This window comes from Coptis chinensis, chromosome 3 (genome assembly GCF_015680905.1).
Source record: "Coptis chinensis isolate HL-2020 chromosome 3, ASM1568090v1, whole genome shotgun sequence".
Classification (NCBI taxonomy): Eukaryota; Viridiplantae; Streptophyta; class Magnoliopsida; order Ranunculales; family Ranunculaceae; genus Coptis; species Coptis chinensis.
The window spans coordinates 28,742,611-28,764,325 of record NC_141458.1 but is presented as its reverse complement, the minus strand read 5'-3'; the positions used below and the strand labels follow the sequence as shown (position 1 = coordinate 28,764,325).

General features: G+C 33.5%; 2 protein-coding genes across 2 annotated transcripts; both read right to left on the bottom strand.

Annotated features, from left to right (window-relative positions):
• Positions 1 to 7,562: 7,562 nt before the first annotated feature.
• Positions 7,563 to 12,327, bottom strand: LOC147509020 (7-dehydrocholesterol reductase-like). The gene is given in 10 exon segments (XM_086601339.1): positions 7,563 to 7,917; positions 8,064 to 8,146; positions 8,246 to 8,327; positions 9,023 to 9,087; positions 9,215 to 9,304; positions 9,306 to 9,341; positions 9,702 to 9,790; positions 11,013 to 11,180; positions 11,725 to 11,839; positions 12,011 to 12,327. Coding segments are annotated over 9 exon segments (792 nt in total). The 5' UTR covers positions 11,837 to 11,839; positions 12,011 to 12,327; the 3' UTR covers positions 7,563 to 7,850.
• A 481-nt stretch (positions 12,328 to 12,808) lies between these two features.
• Positions 12,809 to 16,138, bottom strand: LOC147509019 (uncharacterized). The gene is made up of 7 exons (XM_086601340.1): positions 15,706 to 16,138; positions 15,050 to 15,141; positions 14,363 to 14,492; positions 13,965 to 14,063; positions 13,739 to 13,794; positions 13,051 to 13,093; positions 12,809 to 12,946 (listed from the first exon to the last, which is right to left on the bottom strand). The coding sequence occupies exons 2-7, from the start codon at positions 15,094 to 15,096 to the stop codon at positions 12,944 to 12,946; spliced, it is 378 nt and encodes a 125-aa protein (XP_086457466.1). The 5' UTR covers positions 15,097 to 15,141; positions 15,706 to 16,138; the 3' UTR covers positions 12,809 to 12,943.
• Positions 16,139 to 21,715: the final 5,577 nt, after the last annotated feature.

The window sequence follows — 21,715 nt, the reverse complement described above, 5'->3', positions numbered from 1 at the left end:
TTTTATTTAGAAACTAAATAAAATAATATATTCAAAAAGGGTGATTTTGGACACACCCATAAAAACACTCTCGTACCCCATAACTAACTAAAGTTTTTGTCGTAACCCAATAACCGCCTCAGTCCAATAATATCTCCCAAATTAATTTAGGGTATTTCCAATAGGGGCAAAAAAACAAAAACAAAAAAAAAAAAAAAACAAAAATATTTTTTTTTCAAGCAATCTTTTTCTTTCCCCATTCGTCAAATTTTGATTTTGATTTTTTTTTTCCTTCATCGTCATTAGGTTGGTATTCATCCCCATTACTTTGGTATGGTTGATTCAAATTAAAATTGGGTAATTGCATGTTTAATAGTGAGAGAAGTGGAGAAAGAAGTACGCATGTCTTGGGGAGAAAATCTTGGCATCTTTTTGGTTTTTGGATATATTCTTTTTTTAGTTTCTCTAAAAAAGAAAAAAAAAAAAAAAAAAAAATAGAAGAGTTTTAGTAATACACGTGGTCTCCTTATAGCGTTAGTAGATTTCACCAGCATATTATTTGCTGGTGAACAAATTCGGACTTGTTTATAAGTGTCCAATTCTTTGGTTAGTGAGAACATGTCTTTTTGGCATTGGTTAGAGTTCTAATAATACAACTGAAACTTTGTCCGGATTCTTTTGCAAAACGGATAATCCTCTATACGTACGGAGAGTTCGAATTTGTTCACCAGCATATATAAGGAGACAACGTGTATTACTAAAACTCTTCTATTTCTTTTTTCTTTTTTAGAAAAACTAAAAAAAGAATATATCCAGAAAACCAAAAACAATATTTTCTCCCAAGACAATTCTCTCTCCACTTCTCTCACAATTAAACATAGAACATGGAAGTACCCAATTTTAATTTGAATCAACCATACCAAAGTAATGGGGATGAATACCAACCTATCAAAATTAAATTTTGATGAATGGGGAAAAAAGAAAATTGCCCGATTTTTTTTTTTTTTTTTTTTTTTATGTTTTTTATGTTTTTTTTTATGTTTTGTTTTTTTTTGCCCCCAAATTAATTTGGGGGATATTATTGGATTGAGACAGTTATTGAGTTACGACAAAACCTTTAGTTAGTTAAGGGTGTACGAGAGTTTTTTTATGGGTGTGTCCAATATCACCCTTTTTGAATATATTGTTTTATTTAGTTTCTCCAAAAAATAAAAATAAAAATAGTTTTAGCTAAACACGTGGGTCAGTGCCGGCCCTGAGTTTCTGGTGGCCCGAAGCCAACTTTTAAAATGTGGCCCTATATGTGTAAATTCATATGTCAAAAACAAAAATCGATGTATTTTTAACCTAGCGTTATTATTTGTTATCTCCTCTTTTTAGTCGAATTCTTTTTTGTTTTATGTAATAAATAAGATTTTATGCATCTTTTGACTTCGTAATCTGTGAAATAGCAAGTAGATTTAATAATTTCATTAGCCATATCTACTATCTATATACTAAAGCAGAGACTTTTAATGGAAGATTTTCTCTCTCCTATGTGGCACTCTAATATGAGAGTTAGCATTTTCTCTCCTATGACACTATAATATGAAAGATAATATTTTTTAATAGCCTAATCCCACATACATGGAACCTCTTTTGGAGTTTGGAGTTTAAGTGTATTTCTAATTCTTATATTTTGAGAGTTTTAGTGTATTTCTAATTTTTATATAATTTGATAAAATAAAAAAAAATTGCTAAAAAAATAAATGATTTGTAAAAAATAATTTCCTATTACTTAATCAAACATTTTTAGTGTTCAATTTTTATATATTTAATCAAATAAAAAAATTGCTAAAAAAATATGTGATTTGTAAAAAACTAATTCCCTATTACAAATCATACAATTTTAGTGTTAATGGTAAAACAACAACTTATTTCAAATATATCCTTAACATAGTCTCAAAACATAGTTAAAAACAATTATACAAAAAATAACATCACAAAATATATAATAGAAAATGAAAACAATAAAATAATAACGGCAAAACAATAATGACAAATATTTTTTAAAAATATATAATATTGAATAAAACTAACGTCAAAAAACAATTAATGGGAACCAAAACTGAATGTAAATACATCGTATAACCTCAAATAATATTTAACGGAAAATCGGAAATTTGATGCAAATGCAATCATTAAACAAATTTTAAAAAGTAATTAATAGAAAATTAGAATATGGATACAACTGCATTAAACTAACCTCAAATAATAATTAATGGAAAATCAAAACTTGGATGCAAATATATCAAACTAACATCAAAAAAAAATTGTCGGAAAAATCGAAACCGGATCCAAATGCATGCAAATTAAATTAACATTGATGCTTAAACTAACCTCAAAGAAAAATAATTAAAATTGGAAACATAATGCAAATAATCTTAAAAATAATTAACGAAAATTGCATTGAACTAATCTCAAAAATACACTGGATGCAAAACCTCAAGAAATTTTAACTAAATCCTCAAATTCATTGAACTAACCTCAAACAATAATTATAAATTGGCAAATGCATTTATAAATAATAAACAAAAATTGTGCAAATGACTAATCTTAAAAAAATAATTAATAGACCTCAAGAACAATTAACGGAAATTGAATGCAAATGTATTGAACTAACTGAATAATTAACGAAATCGAACCTGGAAAAATCGTTTGAACTATCTCAAAAATAAATAACTGGATAGAAAATTGGATGCAACTGATTGAACTAACCTCAAAATATAGTAAATAACGGGTTATAAATGTTAACCTCAAAATATTTCAATATGTTAGTATATATAGTTTTGCATTTAAAATGATGTTTATATTATGTCTTTCCATTATGATTGAGAACTCTTTGCTATTCAAGTAGCTTCAATATATATAAATTTCACCTTATTAGGCAATCTCATAAAACTTCAATCAAACTTATTTTATTAATTAAAACAACAAAATGAAGTTGAAGGGTTTTATCAAAAGTGTGTTCTTTTTTTTTTTTTTTAATGGAGAGTGAGATTTTCACGTTATAAAAATTTGGTTGAGGATCAATATTATATCAATATATAATAGTTTTACATATTTGCAAATATTTTTTAGAATAATTAATATAACAACACCCGTTAAGTAGATAATCTTTGAATATTTCACATAATGAGTTATGCATAATTTAAATAATAATTAATGGGAAATCGGAACTAGATAATCTTCGATGATCCCACATAGTAAATTAAGCATAATTTATTTTTATATCATGTTTGTGCATGACACTAGATGGATCGATAGAAGTTTGTATTACACACCACATTGGATAATTATAAGAAAATTGGAAAACTAGATTCAAATACATAACCGAGCTCAATGAGTAATTAATGGAAAATCGAAACTTTATGCAAATTGCATTAAACTAAACTCATAGAATAACTAACTAAAAATTATAAATTGGATACAAATCTTTGAAAAATATTTAACTAGAAAATCGAAAACGTATGCAAATACATCAAACAAACCTCAAATAATAATTAATGGGAAACCGAAAATTGAATACAAATGCATTGAACTTAACTCAAAAAATAATTAACATAAAATCAAAACCGAATGCAATTACATTGAACTAACCTCATAGAATAATTGGTGAGAAATCGGAACTAAATGCAAATGCATTGAAATAACTTTAAAAGAATAATTAGCGGAAATCGAAACCAATATAATTGTATCAAACTAACCTCAAATCATAAATAATTAGAAACTAGATGCAGATGTATTAAACTAACCTTAAAGAATTATTAATGGAAAATCGAAAACTAGATCTAAATGCAATGAACTAATCTCAAAGGCTAATTAATGAAACATTGAAAAATGGATGAAACTGCATTGAACTAACCTAAATGAATAATTAACGATAAATTATAAATTTGATGTAACTGCATTGAACTAACCTCAAAAATAATTAACGAGAAATCAAAAACTTGATACAAATGCATTAAACTAACCTTAAAGAACAATTAACAAAAAATCAGAAATTGGATGAAATTGCATTGAATTAACCTCAAAAAATAAATAACGGAAAATCAAAAAACTGATGCAAATTTGCATTAAACTAAAATCGAGAAATTAACTAATGGAAAATCAAAATTTGATGCAAATGAATTGAAATAATCTAAAAAATAGTTAACTAGAAATTGGAAGTCGGATGTAACGCATCATGATCGACCTCAAAACATAAATGTCCACTTTTTAGAAACCTCACAATGAATGTGAGTTTATAAAACGAAAGTAAGTTTATAAAAATATCTTACATGTATGCAAACAAATTATAAACAATCGAACTAACCTAGAAAAATAATTAACGAAATCGAACCGGATGCAGATTGAATTAACCTCAAAGAGTAATTAACGGAGATTGGAACCCGGATGCAAATGCAATGAACTAATCTCAAAGACTAATTAACTAAAACATTGAAAAATTTGATTGAATTAACTTTAATGAATAACTACCTTAAAAGATAACTAGTGGATGCAATTTCAAACTAACCTCATAAATAAGTAGATGCAATTGCATTAAACTAACCTCAAAGAATAATTAATGAGAAATTGAAAACTGGATGCAACGTATTACATTAAACTAATCTCAAAGAATAATTAATGGAAAATAAAAACTTGATGCAAATGTATTGAACTAATAATCCTAAAACATATTTGTATTATATATGTAGGGGAAATAAATGTCTCAACAAATATAGTTTTGCATTTTAAATAGTGTTTATTATAATTATTTTATTGTGATTGGGAATGTCTTGCTATTCAAGTAGCTTCAATATTATCTTCGCATATTGGATATTCTCACAAAACTTCAATCAAACTTTTTATTATTAAACCTAACAATAAAAAGAATTCGATGAATTTTATCAAGGCTTGATGCTTCCTTTTTATAGAAAGTGGTCAAGAAATTTAAATGAGTAATTAGTATAATTTTTAGATATCTCATAGCTATGCATAGTTGCTCATGTGATAAATTTTTAGAGAATAATTTAATATAATGACAATCTGTTTTAGAGATTTGTACACATTAATTCATGTGAAAAAAACTTTTCAAGTGGGAGTTTAGTAATATTCTTTGAGGATATGGAAACAATCAATTTGATTTAGTTTCCAAGTTTGTACACCATAATCGCTGCATTTAACGTAAGTCGAATGGTGAAATATTTACCGCTTGCCGCTCACCACCATAAATCTAATAAAACTATTATATAAGCTTAGATCGAGTTTAAGATAATTTTATTTCAAAATTACGGATTAATATTCTAAACCACAAAGTGAAAAGGCTATCTCAATTTGATCCCTTAGTTTCCAAGTACTTATGCAATATAATCGTTGCTCATTAACGTATTTCGGTTTATTTTCAATAAAAATATATTTTTATTCAAAATTTGCCACTAAATCACCATAAATCTAAGAAAACTATTATACAAGCTAGATAGAGTTTAAGATAATTCTATTTGAAAATTACGGATTAATATCCTAAACCACAAAGTGAAGAGACTATCTCAATTTGATCTCTTAGTTTCCAAGACTTTATGCACTATAATCATTTTCATTAACGTATTTTGGTTTTTATTTTTAATAAAAATATATTCTAATTCGAAAATTTGTGTGAGACATTTTGTAAAGTCTTTTCAGCACACAAAATATTTAATAGATCCCGAGCGTATGCCCGGGTCCAAAATCTACTAAACCTATAATTATATTGTTTTTATTAGTAAGTGGGGCCAAAGCGCTTGTTTGTGTGTCTTTGCCTCAGTGCCGCCAAATAATAAGAATATAACAGTAGAATCTCGAATGGATTAAGAAGTTGGATAATATCCAAATTTGGTTAATGAAGATTGTGCAACGACCCATCAAATTTTGTTCGTAATACAAGTACAGAAAGAGTTGACATCAGAACATACAATATCCAATAAATTTTCTCGAGCACAAGCGTAACCACCTTGGGATATCTAACCTCTGTCATATCAGAAGAGTTCATAGAAAAATTAGACAAATTTGAAACATGATATCCATATTAAACAAAGGCGATTACAGGCAAGGAAATTAGTTTCTGGTGACTCGTAACGTGTCTTCTACGCTCCCAAGTTCGCGTCTAGCAGCTATGCACGCAAACATGTTCTTCTGGATTATGTATTCTGTTACACTTTAATTCTTGCAATAATCACAGTACTGGTGATCGACTCCAATGCAATCCATGCTTAGTTTAGAGGTTTAACTGGCCTAAAATAACCGTCAGTACACTTGGCCCATATTAGGCAGCTCTTGCCCTTCCAGATGAGCTCATTATGTCACACGGGCGTGTTGATCATTCAATGCTAATCTGATCTCAATACCAATACACTGAAGAGAAAATGGAAACTACATTTTCAAGCACAGTTTCAGCTTTTTCTTTGGAAGTTGTACAAGGGAGGATTACTTCATAGTGAAATATTCAATGGGGATTTCTCATGCCATTCCTGTAATTAAGTTATGGAGACATCTAGCCATTTCTATTTTTCTGTGTGTCTGGGCAATAAGTTTTTGGTTTTCTTCAGCTTTTTTCCCTGTTGTAACTGGGCAATTTATCAGGAGTTGGAGCAAGGATGAACTGTTGCATACAGGAGGACTTATGGCTTGTCTCCTGTTCTTTAAGACGTGGACCCAAATAAGTAGACAGAATATTGAACATGGAGGATAGAGCAGCTCCTAGCATCGCTATCCTTCATACAGTACATATTGTGTTCTCTTAGTTAACAGATGCAATCCAGACTAATCCCTAGGATTATGCTGGGAGACTGGGAGTTCTGCCTCTTTACTTCTGGAAAAAACGTAACAATCTACTGCCAACACTCATCCCGAGAATTTCTTTGATGCTGGCATTAACAAATATCAGGAAGTGGGAGCAAGAAACAATTTAGCTAGGGGGATATGGGCAGGGTTGAGACAGCAGGTAAAAGGTAATTTAGAGCAAGAGATTTTGAGAGGCGGAGTTGGTGACTTGGTGTGGAAGTACCTATGCTACTGGATGCAAGCTTGAACTTCAATGAGTACAACCAGTTGGCGATGACAAAATCAGTCGATCACAAATGGATTGAATGTTTTAGCTATTAGTTTGCAGACTCTTAATGGAATACTCATTGGTCTATGTAGTGTCAGAACTCAAAAGACACCATTTACTTTAGGCCAATGCAAGCCCATGAAGAGCCACATCCATCAGAACGACTGTGAGTTTTTCTTGTGTATTCACCTCACAAGAAACAAACATTTCTATTGTTTTAATGATCGACGCTTGCCCTTATTTCCTCATGGACCGAATCGATACTGGGGACAGGCTAGATGCTGTCCCCCGAAGCACATTCCAAAATTTTAGTTTATCTATTTTTCACTCGAAATGCATGAAACTAACTGGTATATGTTATTAAGTTCAGAACACTTTGGGACCTGGGTGTTAAAATTCCAGCTCACTCAAAACAACCGTATGCTGCTCAACGAAACAAAGATGGGCATTGGAGGCTCGTCTCCACAACAATTCAATATTTATAAAAGCGAAAAATCTCATACAGCTATCATCTTTAATAAGTGATATTTCATAGTACACAGTGGCTTAACTTGTCAGTCATGAAGTTCATTCTACACTAGATGCACAGGGTCCACTCGTACTGTAAGGAGAATAAGATGGGGGGAATCTGAAAGTCCACCAGAAGCAGCGGGGTACCAGCCAAAAGAAGTTTTAGATTGAGAAAAAGACCGGATTCTATACTTCCGAGGGATTGCATAAAGGTAGCAGCAATACTGACAAGCACACATCTTGAATTAAGGATTGATCAATAGATACTGGGAACAACCCTGTAAGGTACTTTGTCACAGTATAGCTTCCAGTATTTCTCATACCTGTGGACAGAAATTTATCGTTATCAACATATTAATAGGCTCAGCTGGGAATACCATGCTATCCGGAGTTTAAGTCCTAATCTTAAGCAGGAAAACAAAATAAAACAAAGTCGAAGAAAAGAAGCCCAGTTTGGCTGGTTGCTTACTTGGATCTACAACAATCGTCATCCCTCTTGGCTTGGTCGAAAAGAAGGATTGTCAGAAACACCACATAGAAGTATGGCAGAGACTACAGAAGTCTGATGACAAAGAATTCAGAAATTCCCCAAAAAATGATTCCAGCCCAAGTCCGAAGCAGGGAAATAACACTGCAGCAAAGTACTCGTACATGAATAAAAAGAGCTGTCACAGTCCAGAAAAAAGCAGATAATATTTCAGGTACATAGTGAAAGTGACGAGCTAGACCCCACCTGCATGAAAATAAAAAGAATGATTAACGACCTCATCAAGAATCAAAACCTGCTACGAGTTGACGAATCTTGTTGCTAGCTGTTTAGTACTTTAGTTAGTTTTGAGAAGAACTGTAACTACTTAGTTAGAATGTAGTTATCGATTCTGTTCTTAAGAATGTACCCTATAAAAGGGTGATGACATATGTAGAAAGATTATGCTGGATAAACAATCAACCATTTCTGTTTTCTCACTTTTCTTCTTTACCTCCCTTCTACCTCTACTTCCTTACATTTCTCTCTTCAACTCTACTCGTTCTGCCTACAACTAATCTTTCCGTCTCTTGAGAACCCGACAAAACCCACTATGGCTCTATCTGTGCAGCGGGAGTCTGGCTGCACATACAAACAAAACTGGATCTCTTAATGTCATGATGAGAGAGTGTTCCTATGTTTCTGCCGTATGGAAAGCGTGCAAATGACGGCTGGAACCTAACAGCAGACAACCAACGTTTTTATTTTCTAAAGATGTGAAAGGATGATGGGCACCAAGGCACCAAACAAAACTGTTGTATCCTAAGAAAGGGACCCATCAGCCGGCGTCATAAAACTATGTGCTAGCCGTATACCAAATAGAGATATGGCATTTCTCGTCTTGACATTAGTACTACATATGCAACTTTCACCTTACAGCAACAAAGATGTGCAAAACTCACCAGCCTGAGGTCAAAAGGAGACTTGTCTTTGTTTCCCCATTACCAGTTTGATAAGAGGCCACAATCTGCAGACAATTTGGACAATATATTAAGATTTTCAGTAAGTAAGTTCCAGTGACGTATGAGTTAAGAATTTCTAGGAAGAACAATATGGGACAGAAATCAAGAAAGATTGATGGCGAGGATGAATACCTTTGATGGAAATCTATCCCATATCAAGCACTTCCCATTTTTCTTGCGAAATTCTTGCCTTTGCCTATCACAATCTTAGTTGACATATATAACACAGCAAACCGGCCGCCAGAATAAAAAGTGCAAGCTGGAATATGTGGGAAACAGTTGGAACAAAGAAACACATTAGTGTTATAGAGAATATTGAGTTTGCAATGGCATCCTACACATTTTTTTTTTTTTATATATTTTGATAATGACATCCTCATCATTGGGCTTGAACTTGAGCTTATTAAGTTATTCCTAAAAATATAAACCCTGGCCAACCCTATTTTCGTAACATGAGAAGGTCAGAAACAATGAGCATGAAAAATTTCCATCTTCTCAAGACTGTCCCAGGTGGCATGATAACAAATTGATAGTCTACTACAGTAGTTAAATTTTGCCAATAGAAAGAACCGGGCTATTAATATTTAAGCTGGACTTAAATGTGAGCCTACTTGCTCACCTGAGTACCGAGATTGACTAGATACATCCCAGGAGAAGGGTAGATAGATGGAACCCATACCAAGCATCCCCAGCATATATAAAAGCCAGCTGTTGAAAACAAAGAAGAATATCAGACATACTTTTATATATAAAAAAAATCAAACTTCTTGAAATTTCGGTGGTTAAGTTGGGAATACACGTTTACCCTCATAAGGGTGATGAAGAGTTTTGACCTATTATAGCGGTCAAAAATAACAATAGACTTGAATTCTCCAATGACTCATATTGAAGAACATGTCGTTTTCAAGAATGTCCTCATTTTCCTGTTTGTAATCCTACTTCTAGAGTACTGCCAGCTAGTAAGGGTGTCAATGTCTATCATCAAGGAAGCTTTAGATCAATATTCAAGATTTTTGGCAAAGACGATCCATGACATCCAACACATACTCAAAATGTGAGGCTAGTGAGAGAACAATATATTGTGAATCTCACGATCCAATAATGATAATCATATCATAAGAGCACACTTGCATATTTTCACCCTTTATTAGATTTTATTGTTGATGTGTGAAAAATTACTAGTTGGCAACTTTATGTAATCTATAAATCACCCTTACCATTGGGGAAACTGTACAAATCACTTAAAAAACGTGTTTTTGAGGAATACAGTGCAAAGCATTTCTGCTGGTACAGCTTCTGGCGGTTAGTTTCATGACCACTATTAGCAAAGACGTGACATGTCAGCGTACGACACAAAGTGCTTGCCATTGATGACTTTGAAGGAACAGATTCCTACAGTGAAGATCCTTCGACTTGTCTCATATTCCAATACTTCTAAGGAACATAGTCCTATAAAAAACAAAAAAACATTTCTGTAAAAACTAACCTAACAAAGGAGGATTTCTAAGAGCATAAACTTATCAAGTTTCCGTATAGAACCATGGATGATCAATAACACAATACTCCTCCAAATTCAATCACATTGAAAATATTGGCTTGAGTGCCAATATCATGACTGAATTGGTTTTGGGGCGTATCGACACATACATGTAATAAATGTCAAGCATGGAAAAACTCCAAAAAGTGCAGTTTAGATTGATGAATGTGGAATTTGGGAATGACCACTGATTTTGATGAAATATTTTAAAATAATTTATAGTCATACACATGTGGAATTTATAGCATGCTCTAATGCGATCTGTATTACATCTTTCATAGAGAGCATCTTTAAGAAATTACGAACTATTGCTAGACCTTTTTTTTCGGACTAGCACAACATAGGTGCATTCGGCGAGTTAAGTTAATTAAGAACAATAATCAAATCACACACCTCGATCATGTGCAATATCCATTGTATTCCAGTATCCAGCTTCCCACCAAAAGAACTTTGTTACGTACATCACCATCAGTGCCATATTAACAAGCATAGAGTCGTTACTAATGCAGTAAATAGATGTAAATGTTGCACAGGAGATTGGATAAAGTTTATATTGTACTCCTAGTCGACATGAAATTCAAATTGTTTATTTATAGTATAAACATGAAGACTGAAAGAACAATATGAGAATATGGTTCCTCTTAAAAATATAAACATTTGTGTATGATTTTTTCAGTATAATTGATTTGAAGAACCTGTAACCACAAGCAGGGCCACTCAAGCAATTAGTCTGGTATACCTGTAGGGTGGCACCATCTATCCGAGGATCATGCTATTAGAACCCATAAGAAGCCAAGTCAATCATATTTTCGCAAGCCAAGTAAAATAAAATAAAATAGATTCATTTCATTTTAATTTACAATAGAATGTTTGACGTTGCCAATCAGATCACTTTTTGGTCTACGAGATCATATGAGCACCCATAAAGAAATATACCATGATGAACTAGTAGATCACCCTCAATCATATAGACACTTTACATTTCTAATCAAACAGTGAAGCTTTTTTCTTTTTTGATACGCAACAACAACAAAAACAACAACAACAACAACTGTTGACAGTGATGCAAAAAAACCTATCAGATAGTGATGCTAAAACAACTAACCTGCTTGATACGATATGTCACAGCAAGAACTGCCCAGGGACATCATGCCAAATCTGCAATTTGTAAAGACCTTAACATCAAAGTTTTTACCAATTCGAGGATACAGCTCCATTCCCTGCAGGGATGAAAAAAAAATCAGTTCTTCATACAGATTCCCTTGGACATATATAAGATTTGACTTCTAGCATCAGTCTACTCATGACTCATGCCTTAAGAAAAGAAAATAACTGAAAATTGACTGTATGAAGTTAGGTTTATTTTATTCTGTTCCCTTCTACTTTCAAACCTTAATCCAGTTGTGAAATAACACTGAAGAGGATCAGAAAAGCCTTTTCACATAGAATTTTCTTGTAAAAAATGTTCTTTAACATTGCCTCGTTCACATACATGTCAATGAAGAATGAACAAGGGCCTCTACTTATCCTTCTAATCCCCTCTCATTGCCCCTCATGTTTTAGTTCTATGCCTATCCCCTATCCACCTTATGCCAACTCCTGTATTCTCCATATGCCAACTCTTGTATTCTCCTTATGCCAACTCATGATTTTAGAGCATCTAGCCCCACACTTGGCAAGCATTCAACACATGGCGATATATGATAAACAGTGGGTGCGCATAGCAAAGTGTGGCAACACGTGGCGGACATGAGTTGGCATAAGGAGAATACAAGAATTGGCATAAGGTGGATAGAGGATAGGCATATAACTAAAACATGAGATGTAATGAAAGGAAGAGAAGGATAGGCAGAAGAGCTAAATAAAAGAGAGGGGTTCAGTCCTGGAAATTAATGACTTGTAAAGTATACTTATCTAGAACGAATACCCACTTCTTTTGTCTATACCTTTTTCTTTCTTTTTTTTGAAAACTTTAGTTGGGGTTAAAGGCAGACCCCACCTGTATATTAAACCAAAGATTGAAGCTTACATTCCTCCCTATATGCATATTCAAAATTTTATTAAGAAAGAAAGAATTTCTAAATTACAATTTAAAGAAGAATATGTACATGTGCATACAAATGTATGTACAAAGAAACATTACAGTCAAAGGCATCTTGGAAACTCACCTAGTAAAAATCAATAATTGCATTGCCCGACGACCCTGAATCAGTAGAAGAAGGTGCCAGGTGACCCTTTTAGTTCAAGAATACGATTAGAAAAGAGATGGGATCCAAAGAGAAGTGTGCCTCATGAAAGTTGGTACTTGAAATATTGAGAGATACTCACTTTTATGTATAAGAAGATACAAAAAACAAAGCTTCCAAAAATCAGGGATGAGAAAATTTATCCCAAATGAACATACACTACTGAAGGATTGAGTACTCCAAACCTGAAAGATGACCACAGCTAATAGAGGATAGTAACAGGAGTTGCTGCAATATATTTTACAGATCGAATAAGATAGGGAACTCCGCTAACAAAGATGTCAAATAAGGAAACAGCTAATGTTTCGCCCAGTTTCCTCAGCCTAAGCATCTACGAGATTGTTAAAAACAGGATGCATGTAAAAACATTAAAAAAGGGGGGTTCTGTTGATGTAAAAATTGATAGTAACATGGTACAACAGATCAATTTTAAAAAAAAAAACTATAATACATGATAAAATAAAAATAAAAATAGTGCAGGAAACTTTTACAAAAAGGGGTCTACTGGAATCAAGGTTTTGGAATGGCTGCAATTATGGCATATTGGAAGGGAAGTAGAGACTATAACCACTATCATTTTTGTTATCGATCAAAGCTAATATATTCATTATAAACATGTACAATGGGAATACAGCATCAAGGGCCACCGCCATGAGGAGCAGTTGGCCTCCAAACCAACAACACCCTATAGGCAAAATTCCCTATAAGGTCTTCTAAAGCACAAGCACAAGCACATGCAAATTATACATGTGGCCCCCTAAAAGCGATGGCAAGCGCTTTCTTATTAAGGGAGGACTCCTTCATCTCCCCCACTATATTGTAAAAAATCATTGGGTACGTAATAACTCTTCAATTACCAACTAGGGTGCTTACCACCAAAGGCTGATGTATGTTATCAATGTTACTTCATAAACTGCCAAACCAATTGCCTGCAAGAAGCAGGAAGAACAATATAATTTCAAACTCATGCTGTTTAAAGGAACCATAGAGGAATTAAACTCAAATGCAGAATAAGAAGTTCAATGGATTGGATACAACTGCAGTCACATTAAAAATGAAAGAGATAAGATTGCAATCATACATAGCTCAAGAAAACTACCTTGTAAACTGGTGGATTACCCATGGGAGAAATCGGGCCTTCAACGAGCTGAAGAACAGTGGGCTTTGGCCAAATGTCCTTAAACCCTTGTAAACCTTGCTGTCTCAAATAGTCAAAAGTCATAAATTTTTTCCCAATCGTTGGTATATTAACTTAAGGGCCTGCTTGGATTCCAATCTAAAACTTAATAGACCAAAATATAAATAAACGATCAAAACAAACAGGTCCTTAATAGTATAAACAGATCTAAATCGAGATTGATAAAAAATAATACTTACAGGTCTGTTTTTTGGTTTCTTGTTGCGTTGCATGTTCTAAAAATAAACTAGGTTAACCCTTGACGTCACTATACTTACGTCAATGCCACTTGACGTTGATTGGAATCTGAGAGAAAATACCAGCTCGAGCAGCGTTTTCACCATCTGGCCTAGCAGCACCAGGAGCATTCTCAGCCCTAACAGGCAGTCGTGGTTGTGCAGGTGCCTTGTGAAAGCCACCGTATCAAAGGAGTGAGCTCCAGTCTGATAGCTGAAGAACCATGACATAAATATGATAAGAAAATCGCCCTCCTTGTGTTGTTATTCCAAGAGGTGGAACCCAATAAAACTAATATTAGGGGGAAAAAATGGCTACACAGAGTTGATCGACCTAATATGCTTACATGCTTACCAAAAAAATGTATAGGCTTGGACTTAAAACACCGTCGTCAGAACCTAGAAGCAGTATATTAGAATCTATATGATAGCATATTCTTTTATGTGATCCCATTTAAACAAAGAATGAATTTAGAACAAAAACAAGGCATAGCTTTAGAGGTTGAAGGACACTTGAATATAGCATCCAACAACTTTACTTTCATAAAAAGGAATGCTAAAATCCAACAGTGGGATTTTTTGCCAAAGGATGTTCAAGGTTCAGACTTCAGAATATGGAAGCTTGGAAACTCACAAATAAACCAGTGCTGAGAAAAACAGAAGCAGGGCGAGTCTCTGTTTTGATCCATCTTGGTTGAACACGGAAATGACAGCCGCCAACTTCAGTATCAGCAGCAAGTCAAGTTGGAATGCAAAGTGAAATCTCCTTACAGCAACTTGTCTTTGTGGTGCATGTTGTTGCCACCCCTCTTGTCCATGCTAGCTCGTTAGTCATCACTCCACCCTCAGCAGTAGTTCTCCTTCTGAGAGGAAAAAACATTAAGCAGAATGAAGGCCTGGGTATTTTCAAGTGTCACTTACAAGCTAAGTTACATTGACACGGATACGTGTGTCCGTATCTGACACGGATACGAAGTGTCTGACATGGCGAAATATAAAAAACTGAGGTATATTACAAACAAAATGTGTCCGTGTGTGCCCAACACGGACACATGGATACATATCCGACATGGATTATAATTGAAATATGGCGTGCCCAACAAAAACCATATTGAATTAGGATAAACTATTCATCTGTGATTAGCAAAGTCACATACATAAAAGTATTGGGTGCAGACACATTCTTGAAACTGAGTGGTACAACTGAATTTTGACTACCATAATAAGACTGAAGAGGCATTAATAGAACTATATTCTACATAGCATGAGTTCATCAAAAAACCATAAAATTATCCAGAGACAGAATCAAGTATTTCTAAAATGCACTCCTAGATTTTCAAATGAAATTGATGAGGGAAGCTTTTTAAAAGAAAAACTAAAGATATGAATTACAAAGCAGAAAGCACATGCAAGCAGGGTATACAAACCTGTCGCAGGAACAGGGCATGTCAGAGGCTACCATGTTTCTATGATGAAGTGATGAACATAAAATAGATGTTGTTGTCAACCATTAGCTATGCAGATAAAAAGCAAAAATGGATCCCCACGCAAGAGGATGCAAATCACTCAAAGTCTCAAACTACAAAATGATGCACTCCACGTCAGGTAGGAAATTATTTAATTCACTTTTATCTGTAAAAGTTAATATATACTGATATAATGGAAACAAACAATCTCAATACTTGCGCTACTAATTGGAGACTAATAGTCCTAAGACCAAAATGAGCACCCAGACCCCATTACACACATGAAACAAACAAGCCCAGAACTTGAGAAAACTCAAAAATGTTAATTCGATTGCTGTAAGGGAATATGTATTAATAAAAGTTCTCATTGGCATTATGTCAATTTAATAAATTGTTGTGATGTAGGATTACTTGTGCCTCCTTCTGCTTCTTATTTAAACTTGCGCATGCATGCGCCAGGATTACTTACGCTTCCACCAGGAGGACCCGAAGCTGAACTAGTGTAGATTCATTAGGCCTTTTAGTTCGTTCTTTGTTATCTTTAATGCCCATTCTAAGAATCTAAGGTTACGCCCTATAATTATACCAATATCCCAATTACAAGTTCTCGACTAACTACATCCGAAAGTTAGACCAGAGATCCCACATTTTATCCCTATCTCTAACTAATACATATATTCAGTTAGTCTACAAGATTATCATCGTGCTCCCTCTCCATGATAGGCTGATTATTGTCCGAATCAAGCCCCATTGTTTGCCCCAAAACGTTTTTCAAGACCCTACTTCCCAAACCTGATGATATCCCCAAGTTGGCTGCTAAAGGCAAAACCATATATTTGATCCAATCCTGAGAGTCGCCACTTTTTCGACAATTGTACATTCTACTTGCATTAAGATTGTCATTATGCACTTTATACATTCTTCGGACTTACAAGTGAAAAGTTCATAAAAAAAACGAAGAGTTAAAGATGAAATCTACTACTACTTACGATAATTTCATGATCGAACATGGCCGGTCAGATGTTTTAGTGTGCCAACTGTACTCAAGAACGAGTTTGTGCAAATTTGTTCTGTGCATCAGGTTATATTACGTACACACACTACATGCCTACTGGGCTGACCTTACTGTTGGATTTCAAGTTTGCCCATCAGCAATGTAGATGTATAGAATGTTTGCTTTTTGCACAAACTAAAGCTCCATGGGATGTAAACATCTTATACTGCTCTTCCTATGGATTACAGATATGGTAGTGCTATGGCTTTGGAAAGGGGAAGCGCCAAGCGTAGCGAACAACAAGGATACATATCTTTCTTTGGGAACCTGTAAAATTTCTGACCTATATGATATATCAGCCAACACGGATCCTTTTTTTTTACCTTCCCTTTTATTAGCACAATCGACTACCTTATTGTTACTTTGCTAGTATCTTCAACATATAGCGCGAACTTGTTTCTCGGGGATCAACAATGTTGGTTGATTTTTGAACCTCAGTAGACGTAACCAGCTTTTGCAAGCAATAACTCCACAGAATCCAGATCACAACATGAAGAAGCAGCTACAGCAGCAGTATAGGCTCAAGAGAAAGAGTAAGAAAAGCAGGGAACACTCACCATTCTGTCATGACCCCATTTACATCCGGTTACTCTCATATTCCAACACTCTTATCCGTCACTAACTTGCTTTCAAACTTCAGCCAGACTGTCTTTGAGCAAGCTCAAAATATTTCACCATCTCAAAACCCAAGTCAACAACACAAACAATGCTTAATGAAAGTCTCCAGAGACATAATCAAGCAGAGCCTCGGAAAGAACTGAATTTCAAATTCTCAAGTCCTTCCCCTATCAGGAATGACTAAAATTTGTACAGAAGACTCTACTGATACTAACTATCTACTTCCATTTAGACTTTAAAATACAACAATGACGGTGATGATAGTTTTGACACGGCAATAGGAACTAACAATCAAGGAACAGGTAAGGAGATAGGCAGTGCTCAATATCAAGTGAAGGGTGTTGGATACAAAAAATTTAGACGGTTCTTGGCTTGTGGGAGTCGCAGAAGTGCTCCACCAACAAATAGTGCCCCACACAATGGAGGCAAACGAGCGAAACTAGGTCAAAAGTTATATCTCTCAATGGAGATGGAGTTCTGATAAAACTCTACCTACGACACATCTTCAGCTAGCACAGGGGCATTTCCATCTCGACAAATACAAGATTGTGTGACTGTTATTAAAATTCATCTTGCAGCTCCCCTTCTAAATTCTAAAACAACAAAACATGCCACATAGTCCATAATGCCCAAAATAAACACACGAGCACAACTACAGCACCATATACGCTCATATTGCACAAAATCTGTATAGTCACAAACTATGATTAAAAACATGAAATACATAAGAAGATAAAGGCAAGTCCATGATAAAACCCAAACCAAGAGTTAAGTTATGCAGCAATATTTATATATAGCTTACATTGCACATAAAGAAAAAACTCAAGTGCTAGAATCTTTACTGTTACGAAGTCTGTAAACTATCCTTCCCCTAGTAGAATCATAACGACTGACTTCAATCCTGACTCTATCTCCAGGTAATATCCGAACAAAACTCTTTCGAATCCTCCCCGAAACATGGCCCAGAACTAAATCTTGATTATCTAATTTCACTCGAAACATACCATTTGGTAATGATTCAGTAATTAAACCTTCTTGTACCCATTTCTCTTCTTTCACTCCTGGTACTCCCTTTGAACTACTTCCCGCAAAGCAACGGAACCTTTGAGGTTGAGTCGAAAAACTAAGATTGGTTAAAGCTGAGGGAAATAATGGTATAGTTGTTTTCTTTAGGGAGAGAGTGGGGAAAGGTAGAAATGAAGAGATGATGGAGTTTGGATGTGTAGTGTAGGAAGCCATGTATGCCAGCTGAAGAAGAAGATAAGGGAAGATGAAATAATAAGCCCTTTGCGGCTTAATATATCGGATCTATATATTAGTTTAATCATACCAAATATTTCTAAACAGTGATCCGATATACAACAAAAAAAATATCAAATTTTCATAAACACATCTAACTAGTTTAATTTCAGAGTACTACAAATATGTCAAACACAAAAATTACGTTAAATATTTATTAGAGAGATAATACAATAATTTGTATATTTAACTTTCATTAAAAAGGGAAAAATAAGTAAATTCTTAGCTTTGTGTATTGATTGGGTTCTATTATTATTAATACGATTTAAGAATCTAATTCGTTAATTTGTCGTTAATTTTACGTTTTTTTTTTTTATGGGAAACCAATATTTTCAATAATTTTTTTCTCGGTTTAGCAAGAAATCGGTCATCTCGGCCAATTAATCGGTCAATTCAGTGATTAAATCGGTTCGGTTAGAAAAAGTAAAAAAATCGGTAAAAACTAATCGGTTTACAAGTGATACGCGATTAATCGGCAATTAATCGGCCGATTAATCCGATATTGATAGCATAGCCCACAACTCCCACAATGAGTATTTTTCGAGCTCTATTAAAATTCCACGTTGTCTCTTATTAAAATTGGAATTTCACTACTATAAAAATGGTAATTTTTCTCATATTTGAAAAATGGAAATCTTTTTTTACAATGGGAATTCCTCTCATATTATAACGGATTCATCTGTTCTTGAATAGTTTGAAACAAATTCTAACACTTCTAATTAAAGCGGGAATCATTCTCCTATTAAAATGGAAATTCATCTACTATTGGAAAGGGAAAATCTAGCATATTTAATTAAAATGGGAATTATTTTTCTATTAAAACATGATCTCTCTCTCAATTGAAAAAAAAATGGGTTTTTAAAACTTAATTAAAATAATTTGTTAGAAAATTAAAACGGGTTAGCGACTAAAACGGTAGTCCCAAATTTCTAAAAAATATCTAAATATTTTCAAAAGAATTTGTGCGTATGCACGGGCCTACAAGCTAGTCTTAATATTAAAGCTCCCACAAGGGGTATTTTTCAAACTCCAACAAAATTCCACGTCATCTCCTATTAAAACGGGAATTCCTCTTCTATTATAAAGAAAATTCTTATCCTATTAAAACAAATCCTAACACTTCTAATTAAAGCGGGAGTCCTTCTCCTATTAAAACAAAATCTCTTTTCCAATTGAAAAAACGAGTTTTTAAAACTTAATTAAAATTTCATTTAAAATAATTTGTTAAAAATTTAAAATGGGTTAGCGACTAAAATAGTAGTCAACGGGTTAGAAAAAATATCTAAACGTGTTCAAAAAAGTCGGTGCGTAGGCCTACAAGCTAGTCTTAATATTAAAGCTTCCACAAGGAGTATTTTTCGAACTCTATTAAAATTCGATGTCATCTCCTATTAAAATGGGAATTTCTCTCCTATTAATTAGTCAAATAAATCTCACAATGTATCATTTAAACTACACAACAATGAATAATTATTAAGCTAAACAAACAATGTTTTGACAGTGCTGAATAATATGTGCTCTCTCTCTCTCTATACACCCTATAATAAGTTCTTAACTAAATAATACGTTTTGATAGTGCTGAATAATATGTGCTCTCTTTCTATACACCCTATAATAAGTTCTTAATTGAATAATATGTAGTGTTTTTAAGGTCGCGTTAATGATATATTCGAAATAAGTTTGTGCTTTATCATATACACTAAAAGTGTATGATTTATAATAGGGAAATTAGCTTCTACAAATCAACTATTTTTTAGCAAAGAATTGGAACACTAAAAGTGTTTGATTATCTACTACAAATCACCTATTTTTTAGCATTTTTTATTTTTATTTTATCAAATATATAAGAATTGGAAATACACTCAAACTCTTTAAATGTAAGAATTAGAAATACACTGAAACTCTCTAAATACGTGGGATTGTAGGCTATTAGAAAAAACTATCTTTCATATTAGAGTACCACATAGGAAAGAGAAAATAACATATATTATATTAGAGTGTCACATAGGAGAGAGACAAATTTCTTTTAGAAGTCTCTGCTTTAGTATATAGACAGTATATTATTTTTTCGTAATTAGCTAGAGAGTTTTAGACGGTACATCTATAATATATACTAGCTTGTACGTCCGTGCATATGCACCGGCTTTTTTGAAAATATTTAGATTTTTTTTAGAAAATTGGGACTACCGTTTTAATCACTAACCCGTTTTAATTTTATAACAAATTGTTTTAATTTTAAAACAATTTATTAAAAAATTAAAATGGGTTAGCGACTAAAACGGTAGTCAACGGGTTAGAAAAAAAATCTAAATGTTTTCAAAAGAGCCGGTGCGTATGCATAGGCCTACAAGCTAGTATCAAGTATATCATATATCTTCAACAAATTTTGATGGGGATGGTTATATGAACTCCACTTAAAAAGTGACTCCAAAAAAACTCTACCACTAAATACAATGAATTAGAAGCTAATTTTTTGTGGAGATATTCTTCACATAATATAGACTATCTTTACAAAAAAATCAATTCATTTGAAGATGTACAACCCCATAAAAAATCATTTATAATGTTTTTAAATTATCCAACGGCCCATATTTGTTTAATTTAGGTATAATTTTTGATAAGTTTAAACATATTCAATTGAGCTGATTTTTTGTCAAGATTATGTATATTTCCACAAAAAATTAGCTCTCAATTCACCTTATACTTCCACTTAGGAGTGTAAAAAAAACCGTTGACCCATCATCCGGTAGGGTACCCGGTCTTCACCCGCACCGACCCAAAAACAGAGCCGTCCTGCCACGCCACCGTTTTTACGCCGTCGGGCTATGGGTGTAGGTTATATGTTCAAACCCGACCCGCACCGTGTCAAAAGTCGTTGACCCAATCCTGTTGACCCGCACAATTTCAAGACCCTAACTTTAATATTTTTGTATTTTATTTATATTTTCTTTTAACTTTTGTATGAATTTTGGAGATATTAACACAAACTTATAAGTTCAA

What these genes read in the sequence shown, in the direction of transcription:
- LOC147509019 (XM_086601340.1), bottom strand. Translation starts at nt 15,096, where the DNA reads ATGGACAAGAGGGGTGGCAACAACATGCACCACAAAGACAAGTTGCT. An exon ending in CACCACAAAGACAAGTTGCT is followed by an intron (nt 14,493 to 15,049) that starts GTAAGGAGATTT and finishes ATGGTTCTTCAG; the next exon opens with CTATCAGACTGGAGCTCACT. An exon ending in ACATACATCAGCCTTTGGTG is followed by an intron (nt 13,094 to 13,738) that starts GTAAGCACCCTA and finishes AATATATTGCAG; the next exon opens with CAACTCCTGTTACTATCCTC.